The 19,843-nt window shown below is 50.9% G+C and overlaps 1 protein-coding gene across 12 annotated transcripts in view; it reads left to right on the top strand.

Annotated features, from left to right (window-relative positions):
• Window positions 1–19,818, top strand: part of ODAD1 (outer dynein arm docking complex subunit 1) — a 32,838-nt gene extending 13,020 nt beyond the window's left edge. For 11 of the 12 annotated variants that reach the window (XM_027080036.1, XM_027080035.1, XM_027080038.1 and 8 more), the window contains 11 exons: window positions 7,031–7,153; window positions 7,507–7,620; window positions 10,785–10,852; window positions 14,203–14,390; window positions 14,620–14,754; window positions 15,582–15,664; window positions 15,795–15,963; window positions 17,738–17,901; window positions 17,990–18,093; window positions 18,418–18,496; window positions 18,567–19,818. In XM_027080036.1, coding sequence (XP_026935837.1) covers window positions 7,031–7,153; window positions 7,507–7,620; window positions 10,785–10,852; window positions 14,203–14,390; window positions 14,620–14,754; window positions 15,582–15,664; window positions 15,795–15,963; window positions 17,738–17,901; window positions 17,990–18,093; window positions 18,418–18,496; window positions 18,567–19,121 — 1,782 coding nt within the window. In that variant the 3' untranslated portion in view covers window positions 19,122–19,818. Of the gene's footprint in view, window positions 1–7,030; window positions 7,154–7,506; window positions 7,621–10,784; window positions 10,853–14,202; window positions 14,391–14,619; window positions 14,755–15,581; window positions 15,665–15,794; window positions 15,964–17,737; window positions 17,902–17,989; window positions 18,094–18,376; window positions 18,497–18,566 lie in introns of all 12 variants that reach the window. The other variant, XM_027080044.1, reaches the window with a different exon arrangement.
• Window positions 19,819–19,843: the final 25 nt, after the last annotated feature.

Genomic DNA, 19,843 nt, shown 5'->3' with positions numbered 1-19,843 from the left:
ATCTATGCACTTTTCTGTGCACAATAACATTTTTTAAGGAAAAAAAGATGTTACCCATCATAGATGTAAATGTAAAACCTAAAACTATAAAACTTCTAGAAAGAAGTGTAGGAGAAAATCTTTGTGAGCTTGGGTTAGGCAAAGATTTCTTAGATGCAACACCAAAAGCATGATCCATAAAAGGAAAAATTGATAAATTGGATTTCATAGAATTTTAAAACTTCTCCTCCTTAAAAGGGTCTGTTCAGAGAATGAAAAGACAAGTCCTACATGGGGAGAAAATATTTGCAAAGCCTGTACCTGACAAAGAACTTATATCCAGAATATATTAAGTAGTTTTAAACTCAATAAGAAAACAGACGACCTAATAGGAAAAATGGGCAAAAAGACTTGAACACACACTTCACCAAATATATATAACGTGGAAGCAAGCACGTTGAAATATTAGTCATTAGGGGAATGCAAATTAAAATCACAAGCTACTTCTGCACACTTATTAGAATGGCTAAAATTTAAAAGACTGATCTCGCCAACTGTTGGTGAGGATGTGGAGAAACTGGAACTTTCACACCCTGCTGGAGGGAATGTAAATGGGACAACCACTTTGGAAAATAGTTTGGCAGTTTTTAAAGAACTAAACGTCCACCTACCGTATGATTCAGCCATTTCCACTCCTAAGTATTTACCCTAGGAAAAAGAAAGCACATGTTCCTACAGCAAATTGTATGTGAATGTTCATAACAGTTTTATTTGTAAAATTCAAAACAGAAACAACCCAAATGTCCACCAACAGGTGAATGGATAAACAAATTGTGGTACATCCATACAGAGGAATACTACTCAGCAGTCAAAAGGAATGGGCTAGGGTAGGGCTTCCCTGGTGGTGTAGTGGTTAAGAATCCGCCTGCCACGGCAGGGGACAGGGGTTTGAGCCCTGGTCCGGGAAGATCTCACATGCTGCGGAGCAACTAAGCCCATGCACCACAACTACTGGACCTGCATTCTAGAGCCCATGAGCCACAACTACTGAGCCCACGTGCCACAACTACTGAAGCCCGCGCGCCTAGAGCCCGTGCTCCACAACAAGAGAAGCCACCGCAATGAGAAGCCCGTGCACCTCAACAAAGTGTAGCCCTTGCTCGCCACAACTAGAGAAAGCCCGTGTGCAGCGACGGAGACCCAACGCAGCCAAAAATAAATAAATAAAATAAATTTAAAGAAAAAAAAGGAATGGGCTATTGATATACCCAAAGACTTGGATGAATCTCAAAATAATTGTTATGAGTGAAAGAAGCCAAACTCCTCCCCTCAAAAAAAGAGTATATACTATGTGATCCCATTAAGCTAAAACTCTAGAGGGCTTCCCTGGTGGCTCAGTGATTGAGAGTCCGCCTGCCGATGCAGGGGACAACGGGTTCGTGCCCCAGTCCGGGAAGATCCCACATGCCGCGGAGCGGCTAGGCCCGTGAGCCATGGCCGCCTGAGCCTGTGCGTCCAGAGCCTGTGCTCTGCAACGGGAGAGGCCACAACAGTGAGAGGCCCGCGTACCGCAAAAAAATAAAAAAATAAAAATTAAAAAAATAAACTAAAACTCTAGAAAATGCAAACTGGCCTAACTGGGTTACTGCATGGGAGTGGGGGGCTGCAGGAAGGAAGTGGCAGGGGGAATGGCAAAGAGGAAACTTTGGGGGTGATTGGTATGTTCACTCCTTCGATTATGTAAAACTTACCCAATTGTCTGCTTTAAATATATGCAGTTTTATTGTGTGTCATTTATACCTCAACAAAGCTGAGAAAAAATTTCCTACCTCACATCATCTGAAAACATCAAGTCTAGTTAGATTAGATACTTAAATGTAAAGAGCAACATTTGAATACTTTTAAAAATTGAAGGAGAGTGTTTTCTAATCTTGGGAAGAATTCCTTGAACTACCTATGTTATTGACTCGGATTCTTGGACTTTTTTTTTTCCCCCAACACCGCACAAGCTTTTTCAGTGGCCAAATATTGGCATCTTCATTATTTATTTATTTATTTATTTTTTGAAATGCATATTATCTGTTTGCTTTTTTGTTTAAGCCGTGCCACGCGGCTTGAGGGATCTTAGTTCCCCGACCAAAGATTGAACCCAGGCCACGGCAGTGAAAGTACCGAGTCCTAACCACTGGACCGCCAGGGAATTCCCAAGACTGGACCCTTTAATCCATAGAAATTGATAAGAGGCCAGACCAGGAATTCTGGTCTGGGATGAGGGAGCGAAAACAAGTAACAGGTTCCCTTGCTTGCTCCCCTAAGGGTGGGGTGAACTTGTTCCTTAAATGGGGTGAGGGTAGGGTGAATGGGTAGGTGGGGCAGGAGGCGAAGCTTAGGCGGTCTGCCCACCCCCTTGGTGGTGCTGTGTGCGGGCATCAAGAGCTGTACCCTGCTTTTGCTCCCAGCATCTCAGAAGTGGCCGTTGGTTTGTGGCCATTTTTTGTCTTATTGTTCATAATTGCCCCACTGATTGCACGTGCATGCAGTTATTTTTAGTCCCTTACAGTTTCTTTGTATTCTGTTGCTGGAGGAGACGTTTGTCCAGGTCCAAGTACAAGCACTCCAGTAAAGGGTCCCAGGTCCCAGCCTATCTCACCTAAACTTTCTTTGTTCCTGGAGCCCTTAATTAGTAAATTTTTTAGCCCCCAAAGAAACATCTAACAGGGGTGTGCTGGGAAACCAGCAATTAGCGGGGGAAAGCACCCTGATGTGTAGCATTTTCTTTTTTAAAAAATTTTATATTAGAGTATAGCTGATTTACAATGAGCATTTTCTGATTTTCATAACATCAACGTTCTCATCTAGGCTGAGGTGAACATACCCTATCATGACCCCCAGTGAGTCACACCCTTATAGAATCCCCTCCCCTTCAGTGGCAGCAGAACTCGTGATGGCAGAATTTGGCACAGGTGATGGGTTGTCCCTCCCTTGATGAGGTTATGCTATTTATTTATTTATTTTTTTTGGCTGTGTTGGGTCTTCGTTGCTGCACACGGGCTTTCTCTAGTTGCGGCGAGCGGGAGCTACTCTTCGTTGCGGTGCGTGGGCTTCTCACTGCAGTGGCTTCTCGTTGCGGAGCACGGGCTCTAGGTGCGTGGGCTTCAGTAGGTGTGACACGCGGGCTCAGTAGTTGTGGCTCACAGGCTTAGTTGCTCCGCGGCATGTGGGATCTTCCTGGACCCGGGCTCGAACCTGTGTCCCCTGCACTGGCAGGCAGATTCTTAACCACTGCGCCACCAGGGAAGCCCGGTTATGCTATTTAATACTGCACCATAGTAGACTGAAGAAGCTGCCATGCTGTGGAGAGGGCCACATGGCAGGGAACTTCTGGGGGCTCCTAGGAGCTGAGGGCCTCAGTCCTGCAACCACAAGGAACTGAATTCTGCCATCAACCACGTGGTGAGTCCTGGATGAGACCGTGGCCCTGGTGACCCCTTTGTGAGTCCTGAGCAGAGGTTCCAGCTGAGCTGTGTCACGTTCCTGACCCATGGAATCTTCAAGATAATAAATAGGTGTTGTTTTAAGCCACAGGGTTTGTGGTACAGTTGGTCCTCCATATCTACGGGTTCTGTATATGTGGATTCAACAAACCAAGGATGGAAAATATTTAAAAAAAAAAAAAGAAATTCCAGAAATTTCCAAAAGGTTAAACTTGAATTTTGGGGGGCCAGCAACTATTTACATAGCATTTACACTGTATTTACAACTACTTACATAATATTTACATTGTATTAGGTATTATAAGTAATCTAGCCATGATTTAAAGTATACAGGAGGTTGTGCGTAGGTTATATGCAAATACTATGCCATTTTATATAAGGGACTTGAGCATCTTTGGATTTTGGTATCTGAGGGGAGTCCTGGAACTAATCCCCTGTGGATACTGAAGGGCGACTGTAATTTTTCTGCAGAAACGGAAAACTGATATAATGGCCAATTTCAAACTACCAACAATTTAACTCATGTAATTCCTGAAAATGTAACAATCAGCTCTCAAGAGCTGTCCAAGGGGGCCCCAGTATTGCACTGCTAACAGCTCTATTATAGCAGTTTGGACCAAACAACCCAATAAATGTTTGCATCCTAACAACCTAGAAACCATTTGAAAAAATAATATACATAAATTGAAAAAAATTGTGTTTCGTTCTTAAAACCCACAATTACCCGTGGCACGTTTGTGCCTATTGGCCACTTTGCAACTTTTCAGATCTAGGAGTCAGAGTGGACTCACCACTCTCATTCCACACTGATTTCTGTGCAGTACTTGCTTTTTTTTTTAATTGAAAATTTTACTGGGGTAATTGTAGATTCACCTGTGGTTTGAAGAAATAATGCAGAGAGAGTCCTTGTACGCTTTGCTTAGTTTCCCCCAATGGTACCGTTTTGGGGTATTTGATTTTTATTACAGCAACTGCTAAAAACTCAGTTTCAGAAAGATGTGACATTGGACTTTCCTAGTGGTTCAGTGGGTAAGACTCCGCACTCCCAATGCGGGGGGGGGCTGGGTTCGATCCCTGGTCCGGGAACTAGATCCCACAACGCATGCTGCAACTAAGAGTCCGCATCTCGCAACTAGAAACACGCCACAGCGAAGATCCCGCGTGCTGAAACTGACCCGGGGCAGCCTAAATAAATATTAAAAAAAAAAAAGAAAGAAAGATGTGACATTGGACTTCCCTGGTGGTCCAGTGGTTATAACTCTGCGCCTCCACTGCAAGGGGCACTGGTTCAATCCTTGGTCGGGGAACTAAAATCCCATATGCTATGTGGCGTGGTTTAAAAAAACCCCCAAAAAACAAAACAACAACAACAACAAAGAAAGATGGGACGTCACCAAAAGGAATGTAGCACCGTCTCACGTTGAACCTGGGAACTACCTTGAGCTCCAGGTTCATGTGGTGTCTGACCAATGTCAATGTGTCTCCCTCAAATTTTAAAATATCCCCGTGGTTGCCCCTCTGAGTTTGCTGCAATGCTCTGGGGTGCCTTGGCGCATGTATTCGTTTCTTTGGGTGGCTTATACTACAGAAATTTATTGTCACACAGTTCTGGAGGCCAGAAGTCCAAAATCATGATGTTGGCAGGGTTGGTTCCTTTTAAGGGCTGTGAGAATCTGTTCTCTGCATCTTGTCTAGCTTCTGCTGGTTTGCTGGCAATCTTTAGCCTTCCTTTTTGTGTAGAATCATCACTCCAATCTCTGCGTTCATCTTTTTTTTCCTTTAAAAAATTTTGTAATACAATTTTAAAGGTTATACTCAATTTGCAGTTATTACAAAATACTGGCTATATCCCCTCTGTTGTACAATACATCCTTATAGCCTATTTCACACCCAATCCTTTGTGCCCCCAACTCCCCACCCCTATATTACCTCTCCCCCTGCACTGGTAACCACTAGTTTGTTCTCTATATCTGTGAGTCTGCTTCTTTTTGTTATTTTCACTAGTTTGTTATAGTTTTAAGATTCCGCATCTGCCTTCACCTTCATCTGGCATTCTCCCTGTTGGCATGTCTGTGCAAATTTCCCCTTTTTTATAAAGACGCCAGTCGTGTAGAATTAGGGCCCAACCCAGTGACCTCATTTTAACTTGATTACTTCTGTAAAAACCCTGTCTCCAAATAAGGTCACATTCTGAGGTTCTGGGGATCAGCACTTCGACATACGAATTTACAGGGGACTCAGTTCAACCCATGGTACTGCACAAATCGGGAAACACAGTATCAAGCCATTCATTTAGTCTGCATGTTCTGTTGCATGCCAACTCTGTGTCAAGCACAGAAAAGATAAGAATCCGCCCTCATGGAGTTTCCAGTCCAGTTGGGAAGACAGCATACCCCAAACAAGTCAAGATGAATACGGGAATGAGAAGGGCAGGTTGGAAGTTGGTTTCAGGCATCAGGGCTTATCTTCCCCTCCTCTTGGTATAGACCGGGATTCTTGGCCTTCCCCAGTCAATAGAAATTGATTGGGCTTCCCTGGTGGCGCAGTGGTTGAGAGTCCACCTGCTGATGCAGGGGACGCGGGTTCGTGCCCCCGGTCCGGGAAGATCCCACGTGCGCGGAGCGGCTGGGCCCGTGAGCCATGGCCGCTGAGCCTGCGCGTCCGGAGCCTGTGCTCCGCAACAGGAGAGGCCACAACAGTGAGAGGCCCGCGTACCGCAAAAAAATAAAATAAAATAAAATAAATTGGTTAGAGGCCAGACAAGAAATTCAGACAGGCCTTTACTGGGGCCCCTGCTGCAGCAGCAGGGAGCGAAAACAAGTAACAGGTTCCCTTGCTTGCTCCCAGAGGTGGGGCGAGCTTGTCCCTTCTATGGGGTGACAGTAGGGGTGTGTCCACGGGTTGGGCCAGAGGAGTGGCTTAGGTGTTTTGCCCACCCCTCTGGGGGTGTACTGCAGGGGGCACACGTAGTACCTTGCTTTTGCTCCCGAACCCCTTTTTTTGTTCCTGACTCTTCAGAAGTGGCAGCTGGGTTTTTTTGGTCTTTTTGTACATTCTTGTCCAGAATTTGCCCTAACTGCACATGCACGCAGTTATTTTTAGTCCCTTATAGTTCCTTTGTATTTTGTTGCTCCAGGAGACGTTTGTCCAGGTGCAGGCACTGCAGCAAAGGGTCCCAGGTCCCAGCCTGTCTCATTCTCAGCCTCTTGTTTCCACTTTGTCTACTGTGTGTGGCGTCGCATCCATCCAGATCACACATTTCTCCCAAAATATCAGGAAAGGAGTCAGGCTGGCTCAGCTTGGGTCACACGTCCATCTCTAAGTGGATTGTTTGGACCTGGGTCATGTGGCCAGCAGGGCAGCTCGTTATGGTTGGAAGTCAGATCCACGTTGAAGGTTCGGTACTCACCTCAGAAGAGGGGTACAGCAGACGGCTGGGGCCACAAGGACCGCAGATGTCAATCACGCTCAGTCACTCACCCTCCCTCTCATCTCCCTCATTCCCTCAATCTCTCCCGCATTCAGTCAACAAATAGGCACCATGTTCTTTCTTCCAGATCCAGGAATGGGAGAGCCGGATCTTTGCCCATGGGAAGGATGTCAAGGCCTCGGGATGCATCCTGGATCAGAAGATCAAGAGCCAGCGAAGGGTCAAGATCCTTGAAGACCAGTTGGACAGGGTGAGGGTCAGCCTCTTGGCTGTCTCCCGACCTGAACTCTTGGGGGAAGAACTGAGCATGGGAGTCAAGTTTTAGAAACGGTGGACCAGATTCCTGGATGCAGAGTGGCCTAAAATAGTGGGTTCCCTAAGTGGGGTTAGGAGACAAGATCCTGGAAGGATGGAGGGTCTCCCAGGAAAGGAGACTGATGCTTGGGTCCTGGGGGGGTTGGCGATGCTCTCAGAGCCCCCAGATTGGGAATGGGCCCCCTACCTGACAAGTGCCCCCTTCTCGGCTGAGAATGGAAGAGGGAGGCAGGCCAGGCCTCAGACAGACTCTTGGCATCCTCTCCCACACCACCACCCCCATTCCAGGTCACCTGTCGCTTTGACAACCAGCTGGTTCGGAATGCAACCTTGCGGGAGGAGCTGGATCTCCTGCAGATCGAGAGGAACCGCTATCTGAATGTGGACCACAAGCTGCAGAAGGTCAGTGGCCCTGAAGCCCAAGACCCCTTGGCCCAGCTGGAGTGCAGGGGAGGATGCAAGAGTCACCCTACTTTCTCCAACACTAGGGCCTCAAGTACGGAATCGCCCAGAGCCATAGGTTTACTTTAGTCCGGAGGGAATGGACACCTGAGAATGTTCCGGGCTACCCCCAGCAAAGAAAGCAGCCTCATTGAGATTTGCAGAAAGCAGAGATGTCACTTTGAGTGTTATCACCCAGGGCAACCAAGGCGCAGGCAGGACCATTTACATTCCATGGGTTTCTCAATAACCTTTGAAGTCCTTTGAAGAATCCTCCCTCCCTCCTTTCACCTCCCTTCCTTCCTTTATTCTCTCCCTCTCTCTTTAAGTTTTCCTTTGAAATAATTTCAAATTTGCAGAAAAGGTGCAGGAATAGTACAAAGAACTATATATCCTTCACCAAGATTGATAATTTGCTAAATTTACTCTCTGTCTGTCTCCGTGTGTGTGTAATTAGTTTTCCTGAAAATAATTTATTATCACAACTGCCGAACTATTTGAGAGTACGATGCAGACATTATGGTCCTAAGAACTTCAGTGTGTATTTCCTAAGCACAAGACCATTTTCTTATATAAACAAAGCGCCCTTACCCAAGGGCACTGCACATTGTTACAATTCTAAGCAGTCCATATTTAAAGTTCATGATTGTTCCAACAATGTCCTTTACAGCTAATTTAATTATCTGCTACAGGCTCTGGGCCAGGATCCCACATTGCATTTGGTTGTCCTGGCCTCATTCATCAGGAACAGTCCCTCGGCCCTTCTTTTTTTTTTTTGGGCTGCGTTGGGTCTTCGTTGCAGCATGCAGGCTTCTCATTGTTATGGCTTCTCTTGTTGTGGAGCATGGGCTCTAGGCACGCAGTCTTCAGTAGGTGTGGCACACGGGCTCAGTAGTTGTGGCTCGTGAGCTCTAGAGCACAGGCTCAGTAGTTGTGGCTTGCTGGCTTAGTTGCTCCGCGGCGTGTGGGATCTTCCCAGACCAGAGATCAAACCCGTGTCCCCTGCATTGGCAGGCAGATTCCTAACCACTGCGTCACTAGGGAAGTCCCCCTCGGCCCTTCTTTGTCTCCATGACTTTGACATTTTGGAAGCATCCAGGCCAGTTGTGCTGTGTGACGTCCCTCAATGTGGATTTATCTGATCTTCCGTGATTAGATTCAAGTTGTGCATTTTTGGTGGAATATCACAGAGGTGGTATTGTGTCATTTGCGGGCATTATATCAGTAGGCACACAATGTAAGTTTGTCCCATAACTAGTAACGTTGACCTCGATTGCTTGGTCAGCCAGGTTTCTCCAATATAGAGTTTTCCTCTTTGTAATGACGAGTCCAGGGAGGTTCTTTGAGCCTATGTAAATATCCTGTTCCCTGATACATTTTCACGCAATTGTTCTAGCATCCCTTAATGACTTTTGCCTGAATAATTATTATTGTAATGGCTACCAAATGGTGATCCTTCTCTCTCATTTCTACTTCATTTATAAGATGGCATTTTACTTAAGGAAGAACTTCTTAAGTATATTTATGGGTTACCAGGAAGCATTCATGTATTCTTACTTTATTCTCTGGGTTATAATCCATAGTGCTCATTACGATGTTCACATTGTCTCAGATTTGACTGGTGGGTCTGGCTTCTCTGTCCTTCTGACAAGCCCATCTGTTTTTTTTTTTTTTTTTTTTTTTTTTGAATCCTTACTTTCTGGCACAGGAAGATAGTCCAGATTTTCTCGTACTTGATCAGCCTTAACTCTCAAGTTAGCATTTCTCCACGGAGTCTTGATTCTTCCTAGTGGGGAGTCCTGCTTCTTCTCTTGGTGCTGAGAAACCAAATTACAGGCACTAGGAGTCCTCACTGCTACTGGGGTGTCCCTGCCTTGGGGCCCTTTCTCTGGAGCTAGGAAACACACGCACATATTTTAAAATTGTGAGTTCATGTCGGTGCCTCTCATTCCAATCCATCACCCCTGGGTTATTCCTGAACCTTCCCTATTTTATCTTTTTCTTCCCCACAGGGGGAACCTTGGCTCCCAACAGCGTTTATAGACGTACTCACTTGTTCGATCCTACAAAACACATTAAGAGAGGTTCAGAATTGCTATAGCTGTACTGACACCCCCTGAACCTGAGCGTTCAAGATTTGTTTGCAGACTGTTTTGTTCTCTGAGGGCATGGGTATCTATCTATCTATTTATCTCACATTATTGTATTCAGAAGTCACTGAGATTAGTTCCTATTTTTTTGGTCTTCTTTGTGGTTCTGTTCTTTGTTTGAAATACCGTTAGGTTCACTTGCTTCTGTTTGTATTTGGTTTTAGTTCTCTCCCCTATCCTTGTTGATTTAATTTTCTTTATGAATATGTAAACCGTCGACAGGAGTTCCCAAATCAAAACTATGCCAAAAGGTAAGCCACAGAAACATCATTTCCTCACCATCTCTTCCACTTCGTTCCCATTCAGCCCCCATAGTTTCTGGTTATCCATCCTAGGTTTCTTGTTACAAAAGTGTATGTGTTTGTGTGTGTGCACGTGCACACATACGCATGCACATGTATTTATACATACATATACATGTATGTGCGTATTACATTAACATATACACACATTATATGTGTATATGTATGTGTGTGTATATGTTTATATACATTAATACATATATACACATTATGTATATGTACAAAATATATATATATATATAAAATTTCCTCTTGTCTTTCTCCTGAAATAACCCTTTTACGCATAACTCTGCAAAGACACTTCCATAGGACTAGAAAACAGATTAGCATGGTCACAATCATGAAATTCACACAAATTTCTGACCCCCACCACAAAGTTAGGTCAGCACTCTTAGGAATATTCTGGGTTGGATGTTTCACTGCATTCCTTATTTATTTATTTATTTGTTTGTTTTTGGCTGTGTTGGGTCTTTGTTGCTTCCTGCTCATCAATCTGGCTTTCCTTTCACTTGGTACCTGTTTAAAATCCCTTTCACCGATTGCCGCTAATGAGGAAGGTCCAAGTTTCTAAGGCCCAGGAGCCTCACTTCTTATTGGGGAAATGTGGGGCTTAAAGGAGGGCCGTCCAGGGATGAGGGTGTTAGAAGTGGTATCTGTTTTGTTCTCTTGGCAGGAGTTGCAGCTCCTGCGGGACACGGTCAGGACCCTCATGGTCTCCTCCACCTCTGCCTACACCATCAGGTAGGGCCCCTGGAGGCATCCTAGATGACTCAGTCCATGCATTTTCTTAAGGAAGTGGTGGGAAGGTTCCAAACTCAAGAAATAGATTGTCAGAACATCCTTTTTTTTTTTTTATAAGGTGCCCCTTTCTCTCCCACCTCCACTGATTTCCCAGCTTCTCAGGCAAGGTCCCTCTCCTTGGGTGTATAAATTAACCTCTTTAACCCCAGTCTGTTAATGGCATGTATCACATAGGGATGTAGAAAGGCTTAAGGGGAATTCCCTGGCGGTCCAATGGTTAGGATTCCGCACTTTCACTGCCATGGCCCAGGTTCAATCCCTGGTCCGGGCACTGAGATCCCACAAGCCACAGGGTGTGGCCAAATAAATAAATAAAGAGACTTAAGGGACTTCCCGGGTGGTCCAGTAGTTGAGAATCTGCCTCCCAATGCAGGGGATGCGGGTTCGATCTCTGGTCGAGGAACTAAGATCCCACATGCCTCGGGGCAACTAAGCCCGAGCACCACAGCTAGAGAGAAGCCTGTGTGCTGCACCTAAGGCCCAATGCCGGCAAAAATAAACAAATATTAAAAAAAAATAGAGAGACTTAAGTAAGTGCACATAGCAGGGGCCCAGGTCGTAGGAAGCATCAGTGAATGACTGTAATTAGATTGATATTTGTCAGTATTGGTTGAAAGGGACAGAGATTCTCTCAAGCCACCTTCAGATAAAGGATCATGTTGTGTGGAGTCTAGAAGCCCCAGCTGCTCTGCTCATGGACGTCTTTCTCTGCCTCTGGGCTCTCCTGGGTTCCATGCTCTCTCTTATCCCATCTCTGCTCCTTTCTGAGCTTCAGCCCTATTCTCTTGCTCCAAGTGGTTTCTTACCTTCTATTCAGTGTCTTGTTTCTACCACATGACTTCTGCTTATCATGGTTCATGAGTCCTCACTACATCGGTTATAGTCCAAATCTACCTTATGGTTTCTGTGATCTTTCTTTCTTTGTTCCTCTTTTTTTTTTTTGCGGTACACGGGCCTCTCACTGTTGTGGCCTCTCCCGTTGTGGAGCACAGGCTCCGGACGCACAGGCTCAGCAGCCATGGCTCATGGGCCCAGCCGCTCCGCGGCACGTGGGATCTTCCCGGACCAGGGCACGAACTCGCGTCCCCTGCATCGGCAGGCGGACTCTCAACTACTGCACCACCAGGGAAGCCCTCCTCCTTTCTTTTCTTTCTTTCTTTCCGTCCTTCCTCCCTCCCTCCCTTCCTTCCTTCTTTCCTTCCTTCTTCCTCTCTCTCTTTCCGTCTTTCCTTCCCTTCTTCTGTCTTTCTTTCCTTCTTCCTTCCTTCCTTTGAGTTAAGATGCACATAAAATTCACCTTTTAAAAATTTATGTATTTATTTATTTATTTTTGGCTGCATTGGGTCTTCGTTGCGGCGCGCGGGCTTTCTCTAGTTGCGGCGAGCGGGGGCTGCTCTTCATTGTGGTGCGCGGGCTTCTCACTGTGGTTGCTTCTCTAGCTGTGGAGCGCGGGCTTTAGGCGCATGGGTTTCAGTAGCTGTGCCGCGCGGGCTCTAGAGCACAGGCTCAGTAGTTGTGGCGCATGGGCTTCGTTGCTCCGCGGCATGTGGGATCTTCCTGGACCAGGGCTTGAACCCGTATCCCCTGCATTGGCTGGCGGATTCCTAACCATTGCACCACCAGGGAAGTCCCCAAATTCACCATTTTAAAATGTACCATTCAGTGGCATTTAGTACCTTGGTAATGTTGTGCAATCATCACTTCTGTTTTCATCACCCCCAAAGGAGACCTGTAACCATTAAGCGGTTATTCTCTCTTTCCCTCTTCCCCAACGTCCTGGCAACCACTAGTCTCCTTCCTGTCTCAACGATTTACCTATACATCTGCCTTTCTGTAAATTTACTTTTCTGTTTCATGCAAATGGAATCATACAACGTGTCCTTTTTGTGTCTGGTTCCTTTCACTCAGTGCAGTGCTTTCAAGGTTCACCCACGTTGTAGCATCTCTCAGTACGTCATGCCTTTTTATGGCTGATTCTGTAATTTGTTACCTGTGGTCCTCCATGACCTCTTCAGAGCCTTGACTCATGGCTTCTGTTCACGCATAGCTCTGGCTTCTTCCTAACTTGGCCTTCATAACATGACCTTTTGTGGCTTCTCTCTATACACCCTTTTAGCTTCGGCTTCCCGTTGTCCCCTTCTTAGCATTTCCCAATTCAGATTCTGAGGAGAGAATCTGACTGGCCCGGCTCATCTTTTCTGCCACGTCCCACAAGTGATGGTCTGCTGACCTGTCTTTGCATCACCAGGATCTAGCCTCTGCCAACAATCCTCCAGCTGACTGCAGTGGGCAGCCTAGCCGGGTGCAAAGATAGGGTGGTTTCCGTTAAAGGCAGGGGGCAGCTGTCAGGACCAACACTTCTGTCAGACCAGCCATTGTCTCCAGTGCTTCCTTGCTGGCTGACCTGGGCAGGTCACTTCCCCTCTCTGAGCCTCAGTTTCCTCTACTGTGACATGGCAACAATAATGGTATCTACCTCATGGGCTGCTGTGGGGACTTATGGCGTGCTGCTTTAGAGCATCTCCTGCAGGGCCAGGCTCTTGGGAAGTTGGGTTCCCTCTTCCTGGCCTTTCTGTTGACCTGAAGCCCAAGGCACAGAAAGAACTGTGAGTCCTAATCCCTGAGGGGCTGCTAGAGGGGTCGCCGGGGGCTAGGGCTGGTGGGTGCCAGGAGAGGACTCCCACCAAGGAGGACCGACCTGAGTAAGCCTCAGGGGAATTTGAACAGAGCAAGAAGCTAGTGCCCTGAATCGAGGCAACCAAGGTTGGCAAAGGTGTGGAAAGGGGAGCTAGAATGGTCCATGGGCAGGGACCTGAGGCGACTGACCTGCTGTTCTCCCAACCTAATGACCCTCTGACCTTTGATCCTGTGACCTGTGAAGTAGGCTTGGGGCACTCTGAGTTTACAGTTGGCTGCACTACGTTTAAAAGCTTAAAAGCTCCACCTTCGGCCAAGCAGGCCAGGGGAGTTTCAGTGAGTGAGCCCCCTGACTCTGCCCCATAAACCCATCCTGACCCACCCCTAGGAAACTAGACAGTTTTCTGCCTTTTGTGACCACTGGGTAACGGCAACCTGATTCTGTCCCATCCCTGAGACCCCAGGCTGACTGTGCCCCATCCACCACCACCCCCAACCCCAGGATGACCCCACGCGTGCCTGTGACTCAAGACTGACCCTGCCCCATTCACCCTCCAACCCCAGGCTGACCCCGCCCCTCCCTGGGCCCCAGGATGAACCCAAATCCAACCTCCAATCTCCCTGACCCGGGTCTAACCCCCCACCCCTCCCAGGGAGGAGGCGAAGGCCAAGTTAGGCATGCTGCGGGAGAGGGCAGAGAAGGAGGTGGCCCAGAACGACACGGAGGTGCAGATCTTGCAGCGGCAGATCGCGCACTTGGAGCAGCTGCACCGCTTCCTCGAACTCAAGAACAGCGATCGGCAGCCGGATCCCGCCATCGTGGAGAAGCGCGAGCAACGGGGTGAGGCCGGGGCCGCCACCTCTGCCTGCAGCAGGCCGGGCCAGGGGAGGGGCGGAGCGGCTCGCTCCAGGTCTCGCCGCGGGGCGGGGCCAGCCGGAGGGCGGGGCTGGAGGGGCGGGGTCTGCGCGGCTGCGGTGTTGTTGCCCCCTCCCCACCAGCGTGCCCAGCCAGGCCCCTCCGCCCTGGTGGCCGCCCCGGACGCCGACCTCACTGCCCCCTCATCCCCCAGCCCGGGAGGTGGCCGAAGGCCTCCGGAAGACCTCCCAGGAGAAGCTGGTGCTGCGCTACGAGGACGCCCTGAAGAAACTGTCCCAGCTGACCGGGGAGAGCGACCCGGACTTGCTGGTGGAGAAGTACCTGGAGTGTGAGTCCCTGGGGGTAGGGGGTGGGGATGGAAAGGGCGGGGAGGAGGGGGGGCAGGAGCACGGCGCCCAGTCCCCCGGAATCCAGTGCAGACTGTGCTCTGTCTCGGTCACCGAGGGCCTCCGCTTCGGCCCTGGGGACTCCTCCACCTGCGCTGGAGGGACCAGGAATCAGGCTCCGCCCTACTCGCCTCTTCCCGTCCGCCCTGCCTCCGCCCCTCTCTCTACCCCGCCTTCTCCCCAGTCTCTCTCCCACCCACGTTTCGGGCCTACTGACCGCTTCCTTCTCTGTGTGTCTCCACCCGTCTGCATCTCTCTGTTCTCACTGAGTGTATCTCCGTCTTTTTCTTTCTGTCCAATTTCCCTGGCGTGTCTGCCTTCCCGCCTCCCCCATCCGTCTCCCCCTTCCCCGTTCCCTCCCTCCTCCGCCTCCCTCATTCCTGGGCCTGCGGGTCACCCTGGGAATCTTCCTCTCAGCCTCTGTGTGCCTATCTCCGTGTCCCTGTTGCTGTCTTTCTCCCGGTGTCTAATGTTCTCTCTTTACCCACCTTTACCGTTTGCTCTCCCTCACTTCTCTGTTTCTCTGTGTCTCTCTCGGCATTTCTGTGACTTTCTCTCGGTCGCTCTTTCTGTCGCTCTGCCTTGCCCTGTATTTCTCTCTGTTGGCCCCTGTGTCTATTTCTTTGCCTATATCTCTCCGTCTCTATCTCTCTTTGTCTCTGTGTCTTTGTTGCCTTTCTCAACATCTCTTTCTCTGCCTTTCTGTGTGTGTCTCTCCGTTTGCTGGTCTCTGTCTCTCTGGACCCTGCCTTTCCTGACTCGCCCCCAGTGGAGGAGCGGAACTTCGCAGAGTTCAATTTCATCAATGAGCAGAACTCAGAGCTGGAGCGTCTGCAGGAGGAGATCAAGGAGGTGAGCGAGACCCGCCCCTCCCCCTCCCCCTCCCCTCCCCTCCCCCTCCCCTCCCCTCCCCCTCCCCTCCTCCACCCACGTTGGCGCCCCCTCCCGAGCTGGGCCCAGCGTCGCGCCCCTGCCCCTGTAGATGCAGGAGGCCTTGGAGAGCGGGCGCCGCAGCGAGGAGGACCGTCGCTCGAGGCAAGAGCAGCAGCTGGCCGAGTTGCAGCAGCGCGTGGACGAGGTGCACACGGAGGCCGAGAACCTGGAGGCCCGCTTCCAGAACTTTCGCGGGCAGCTGGAGAAGCTCAAGACCGGTGAGCACCCGCCCCGGCTTCTTCATCTGGAAGGATGCGATGAGCAGGCGGAGAGCCCTGCCCGGGCCGGCCACGCGGAGACATTCCGCGGACCACTCTGTGCACTCCCTTGTCATCTGTCCCATATCCATCCGACCATCCATTCACTCATCCTTCATCCATTCTGCGTCCAGCCAGCCAGCCATCCTTCATCCAGCCATCCTGCATCCATCATCCATTCATCCTTCCAGTGTGGAGTCCATGAGAGTCAGGCAGCCCTGGGTTTGAATCCCAGCTCCACCACTTGTGAACTTTGGTGTGTGGTTTCCTCTGTTGGAGCCCCTCCGGAAGTGGAATGGCAGTGCCTAGTTTGTAGGGTCGGCATGAGAATTAGATGGGATGAGGGATGGAGAGAGACTGGGAGGTGGCAGTGGTGGTGGGGAGCAAGCAGGAGGGCCACCTCGCGCTGCGCGGTCGGAGCTCAGGTATTGGCAGACCCTCTTTCCCTCTGTTGTAGGGACTGCGGTGACAAGCCCTGTGCTAGGTAGTGAGGACCGGCAGGGGGAGGCGGGGAAGATGCTGACACGGGCTCTGGATACTCGTAACCCAGGGGCTGGGAGGGAGGACACCTTGGGCCCTGCAGGAGGAAGGGTATGCCTTAACTCAGAGTGGAGTGCAGGACCAGGATTTGGGGGGCCCAGTGCAGAATGAAAATGCGGGGCCCCTTGTTTACAAACTGGCAAGAATTTCAAGAGACAAGAGCAGAGCATCAAACCAAACGTGGGCTCCTTCTCGGCACAGGGCCCTGTGCCCATGACATTGGCTCTGCTGGGCTCACAGGGGAGGTCTCCTGGGAGCCATGATGCTTGAGGCCGATTTTGAAGGATGAGTATTTAACCAAACAACTGGGGAGAGGGGATGCTCCCAGCAGGCGGGGCCAAGGCTCGGAGGTACATGCAAGGAAGGCAGGTTCTTCGTGCAGAGAGGGCGTGGGTGGGAGTTGAAGAGGGTCAGATCCTAGACGGATGCCAGGCTGAGGCTTTTTCCTGGGGGTGCTGGGGAGCCATGGGAGGGCTGTGAGCAGGAGAGGGGGGTGGATAGGAGGGAGAGGGATGAGGATGGAGAGGGAGAGAGGGAGCACAGAGGTGTCGGGGGTGTGAGGGCTGAGGCACCAGGGGTCTGGCCCGGTGAGGGTGCAATGCGGAACCTGGGAGGAGGAACTGCTCTGGGGGGTGAGCCTGACCTCAGTGTGAGCGGTATTGCGGACTGTTCGGAGAGGGACCCCAGGAGGAAACTGAATATGAGCCTGCAGCTCAGGTGGGGGAGGCAGGGGAGGGTGGTAGGGATGCCACAGGCTGGGTGCAGATTTCTGTCAAGGTCATGGGTGCATCTTATTTCATTCACAATAACCAGTTAACTAAATACAAGCAGGCCAATTGTGAGAGCGGGTCACAGCCTTGGTGCTGCTGTGAATTTCCTCCGCTTTCTCCCGTGGAGCACGTGTGTGTGTTTCTGTGGGAGAAGCACATCCTGAGCGGTGGACTCGCTGGGTTGGGTGGAAGCTGGGTGATTCTGAGCCGTGAGCAGAGGACTGGCCATGTGGAGGTGCCCTTGTCACGTTTTCCTTGGACTTCCCTCGCTTTTTGCCCTCTGTCATCTGGAACCCGGTGGGTCTGAACTTGGGCAAGTCCCTTCGCATCTTTGAGCCTTGCTTGGGCAGCAGGGCCTTGAGGAGAGGAGAGGGTGGCACCCCGTGGGCACCGGATCCATGATGGCTTGTCCCCTCTGACCCCAGATATCCAGCACCTCTTCACCAGGGCCCAGTGTGACAGCACGGTCATCGATGACCTCCTAGGGGTCAAGACCCACATGAGAGACCGGGACATAGGCCTCTTCCTGGGCCTCATAGAGAAGCGGCTGGTGGAGCTCCTGACGGTGCAGGCCTTCCTCGAAACCCAGGTTGGGGTGCAGACGGTGCAGAGGGGGGACAGGGTGCCGGGGCCTTGGAGACGGGCCTGAGCAGACCACTGGCTTCTCCACCCTCCAGAACAACCTCTCTGCCAGCTTGCCTGACGCTGCCCTCCTGGTGCTGGGCCAGAGCCCCGAGGATCTTCCCAAGAAAGTGGCCCCACCTCAGCCCCCTGACCATCTGTGAGCCAGAGGGCAAGGGTCAGGGAGCTTCCACGGGGGGCAGAGGAGACAAGGGAAGGGAGGGTTTTCAGGTGTGGGCAGGCCCCCGGGACTGGAGGGTGAGTGGGGCTCGGGGGCGGGGGGAGTAGAAGATGAAGTGGGTACTTCGGGGGAATCAGGAGTAAGGGCTCCAGGGACATTCGATGGGGCCCTGGGTGGACCCGAAGGGGAAAGGGCGCTCAGAACCCGGCGCACGGCTGAGGGTCTCAGGGCCTAGCAATGAGACGCCATCGGCCTTCTGAAGGTCGAGGAGTAGAGTCCCTTCCTGCCTTCCACCCACCTTAGTGAGGACCCCCCAGGCTTTGAGGCCAACGATGACTACCCGCTGAGCGAGGGGGAGCTGCTGAGCTACGTGGTGAAGTCGGTGAGGACGGGTGCCCGCGGGTGCGGGGCGGCTCTTCCTCCTCTGGGGCCCTAACTCGCCTCCCCCGCAGCTGGAGGCCCGGGAGCAGGCGAAGGGTCAGTACCTGAAGCAGCAGGCTGAGGCCGTCACGAAGGTGGACAGCAGCCCAAGCGTGACCCTCTCCAGCACCCAGGCCAGCTCCAGCCTGCCCCTGTTGCCCAAGAGCCCCAGCGCTGTCCCCGGCTCCCTCACGAGCCACAGGGCTAGCAGCATCCTGGCGTCCAGCGGAGGCCGCGCCACCAGCTCCAACGTCGGCCGTGTCAGCTTTAGGGACCCCAGCTCCAGTGCAGGCCACGCGACCTTCGGCTCCACCAGACCCGTCACCGGGGGACTTATGTCCAGCCGGGGCTCGACTGAGGGCCGAGCGATCGTCACATCCCCCAACTCTAGCAGCTACCCGGGGTCCACTGGATACTTGGGGTCCAGCAGAGGCCACGAGAGCTTTGGGGGCCCGGAGAGCAAAGGCCCTGAGTCAGAATCGAGTGGAGGCCTCAAGTCCAGCAGAGGCCACGTCTCAAGCACTGGCCCTGCCTCTAGCACCGGCCGGGTCTCCACCACCAGCAAAGATTCCCAGAGCAAATACTAGGGGCACCCAGCCCCAGCCCGGCCTCTGGCTCCTTGCAGGGCCTTCTCTGGGTCTCTGCCTCTTAATTTCCCCTATGCCTCTCCATCTTTCTCACCCAGCTCCGGGTGACCTGCCTGCACACCTGTCTGCATCTCCCCTTCACTATGTCTCTGCATCTCTTCCCATCAGCTCCCCGTCATCTGTCGCCTGGTCCCCCTCTCTGTTTCCAACCTGCCCTTCCCTTTCGGTTCCCTAATCTTCTGTTCTCTAGGCTTCCCGTTCAGTGTGTCTCTGTCCTGTCTCCATGTTTGTCTCCCCATCTCTACTCTGACCTCTCTGATTATCCCCCCCACCTCCTGTTTCGGCTTCCGCATTTCTAACTCCCTCTCCTCTCCTCCGTCTCCCAGGCCCTCCTCGCATCTCATGTCCTTGTCTCTGTAGCTCCTCATTCCTTGTCCTCAAGAGTCCCCAGTACTGACCAGTGGGGGAAGGATGGGGGCAAAGACATCAGGGTCAGCATGAACTGTGACCATAGGAAATAAAGGCCAGAGTCTGATTTTTACCCCAGCCTGGTTACAAGCGTATATGTGAGTGAGTGAGCATAAGACATGGCTGTTTCCTCTACCTTTGGCCCAGGAGAAAATGTATGACCCTGTCCCTATTCCCTGCCATTCATTCATTTACTCACTTTTTTTTTTTTTTTTTTTTTGAGACTTGCACATTTCAGGCTCTACTGAGAACCG

Source organism: Aethalodelphis obliquidens, unplaced genomic scaffold, assembly GCF_003676395.1.
Source record: "Aethalodelphis obliquidens isolate GAN/ISIS:26980383/991018 unplaced genomic scaffold, ASM367639v1 scaffold43, whole genome shotgun sequence".
NCBI classification, from domain to species: Eukaryota; Metazoa; Chordata; class Mammalia; order Artiodactyla; family Delphinidae; genus Aethalodelphis; species Aethalodelphis obliquidens.
The sequence above is the reverse complement of the archived record's forward strand: the minus strand, read 5'-3'. Positions and strand labels throughout refer to the sequence as shown.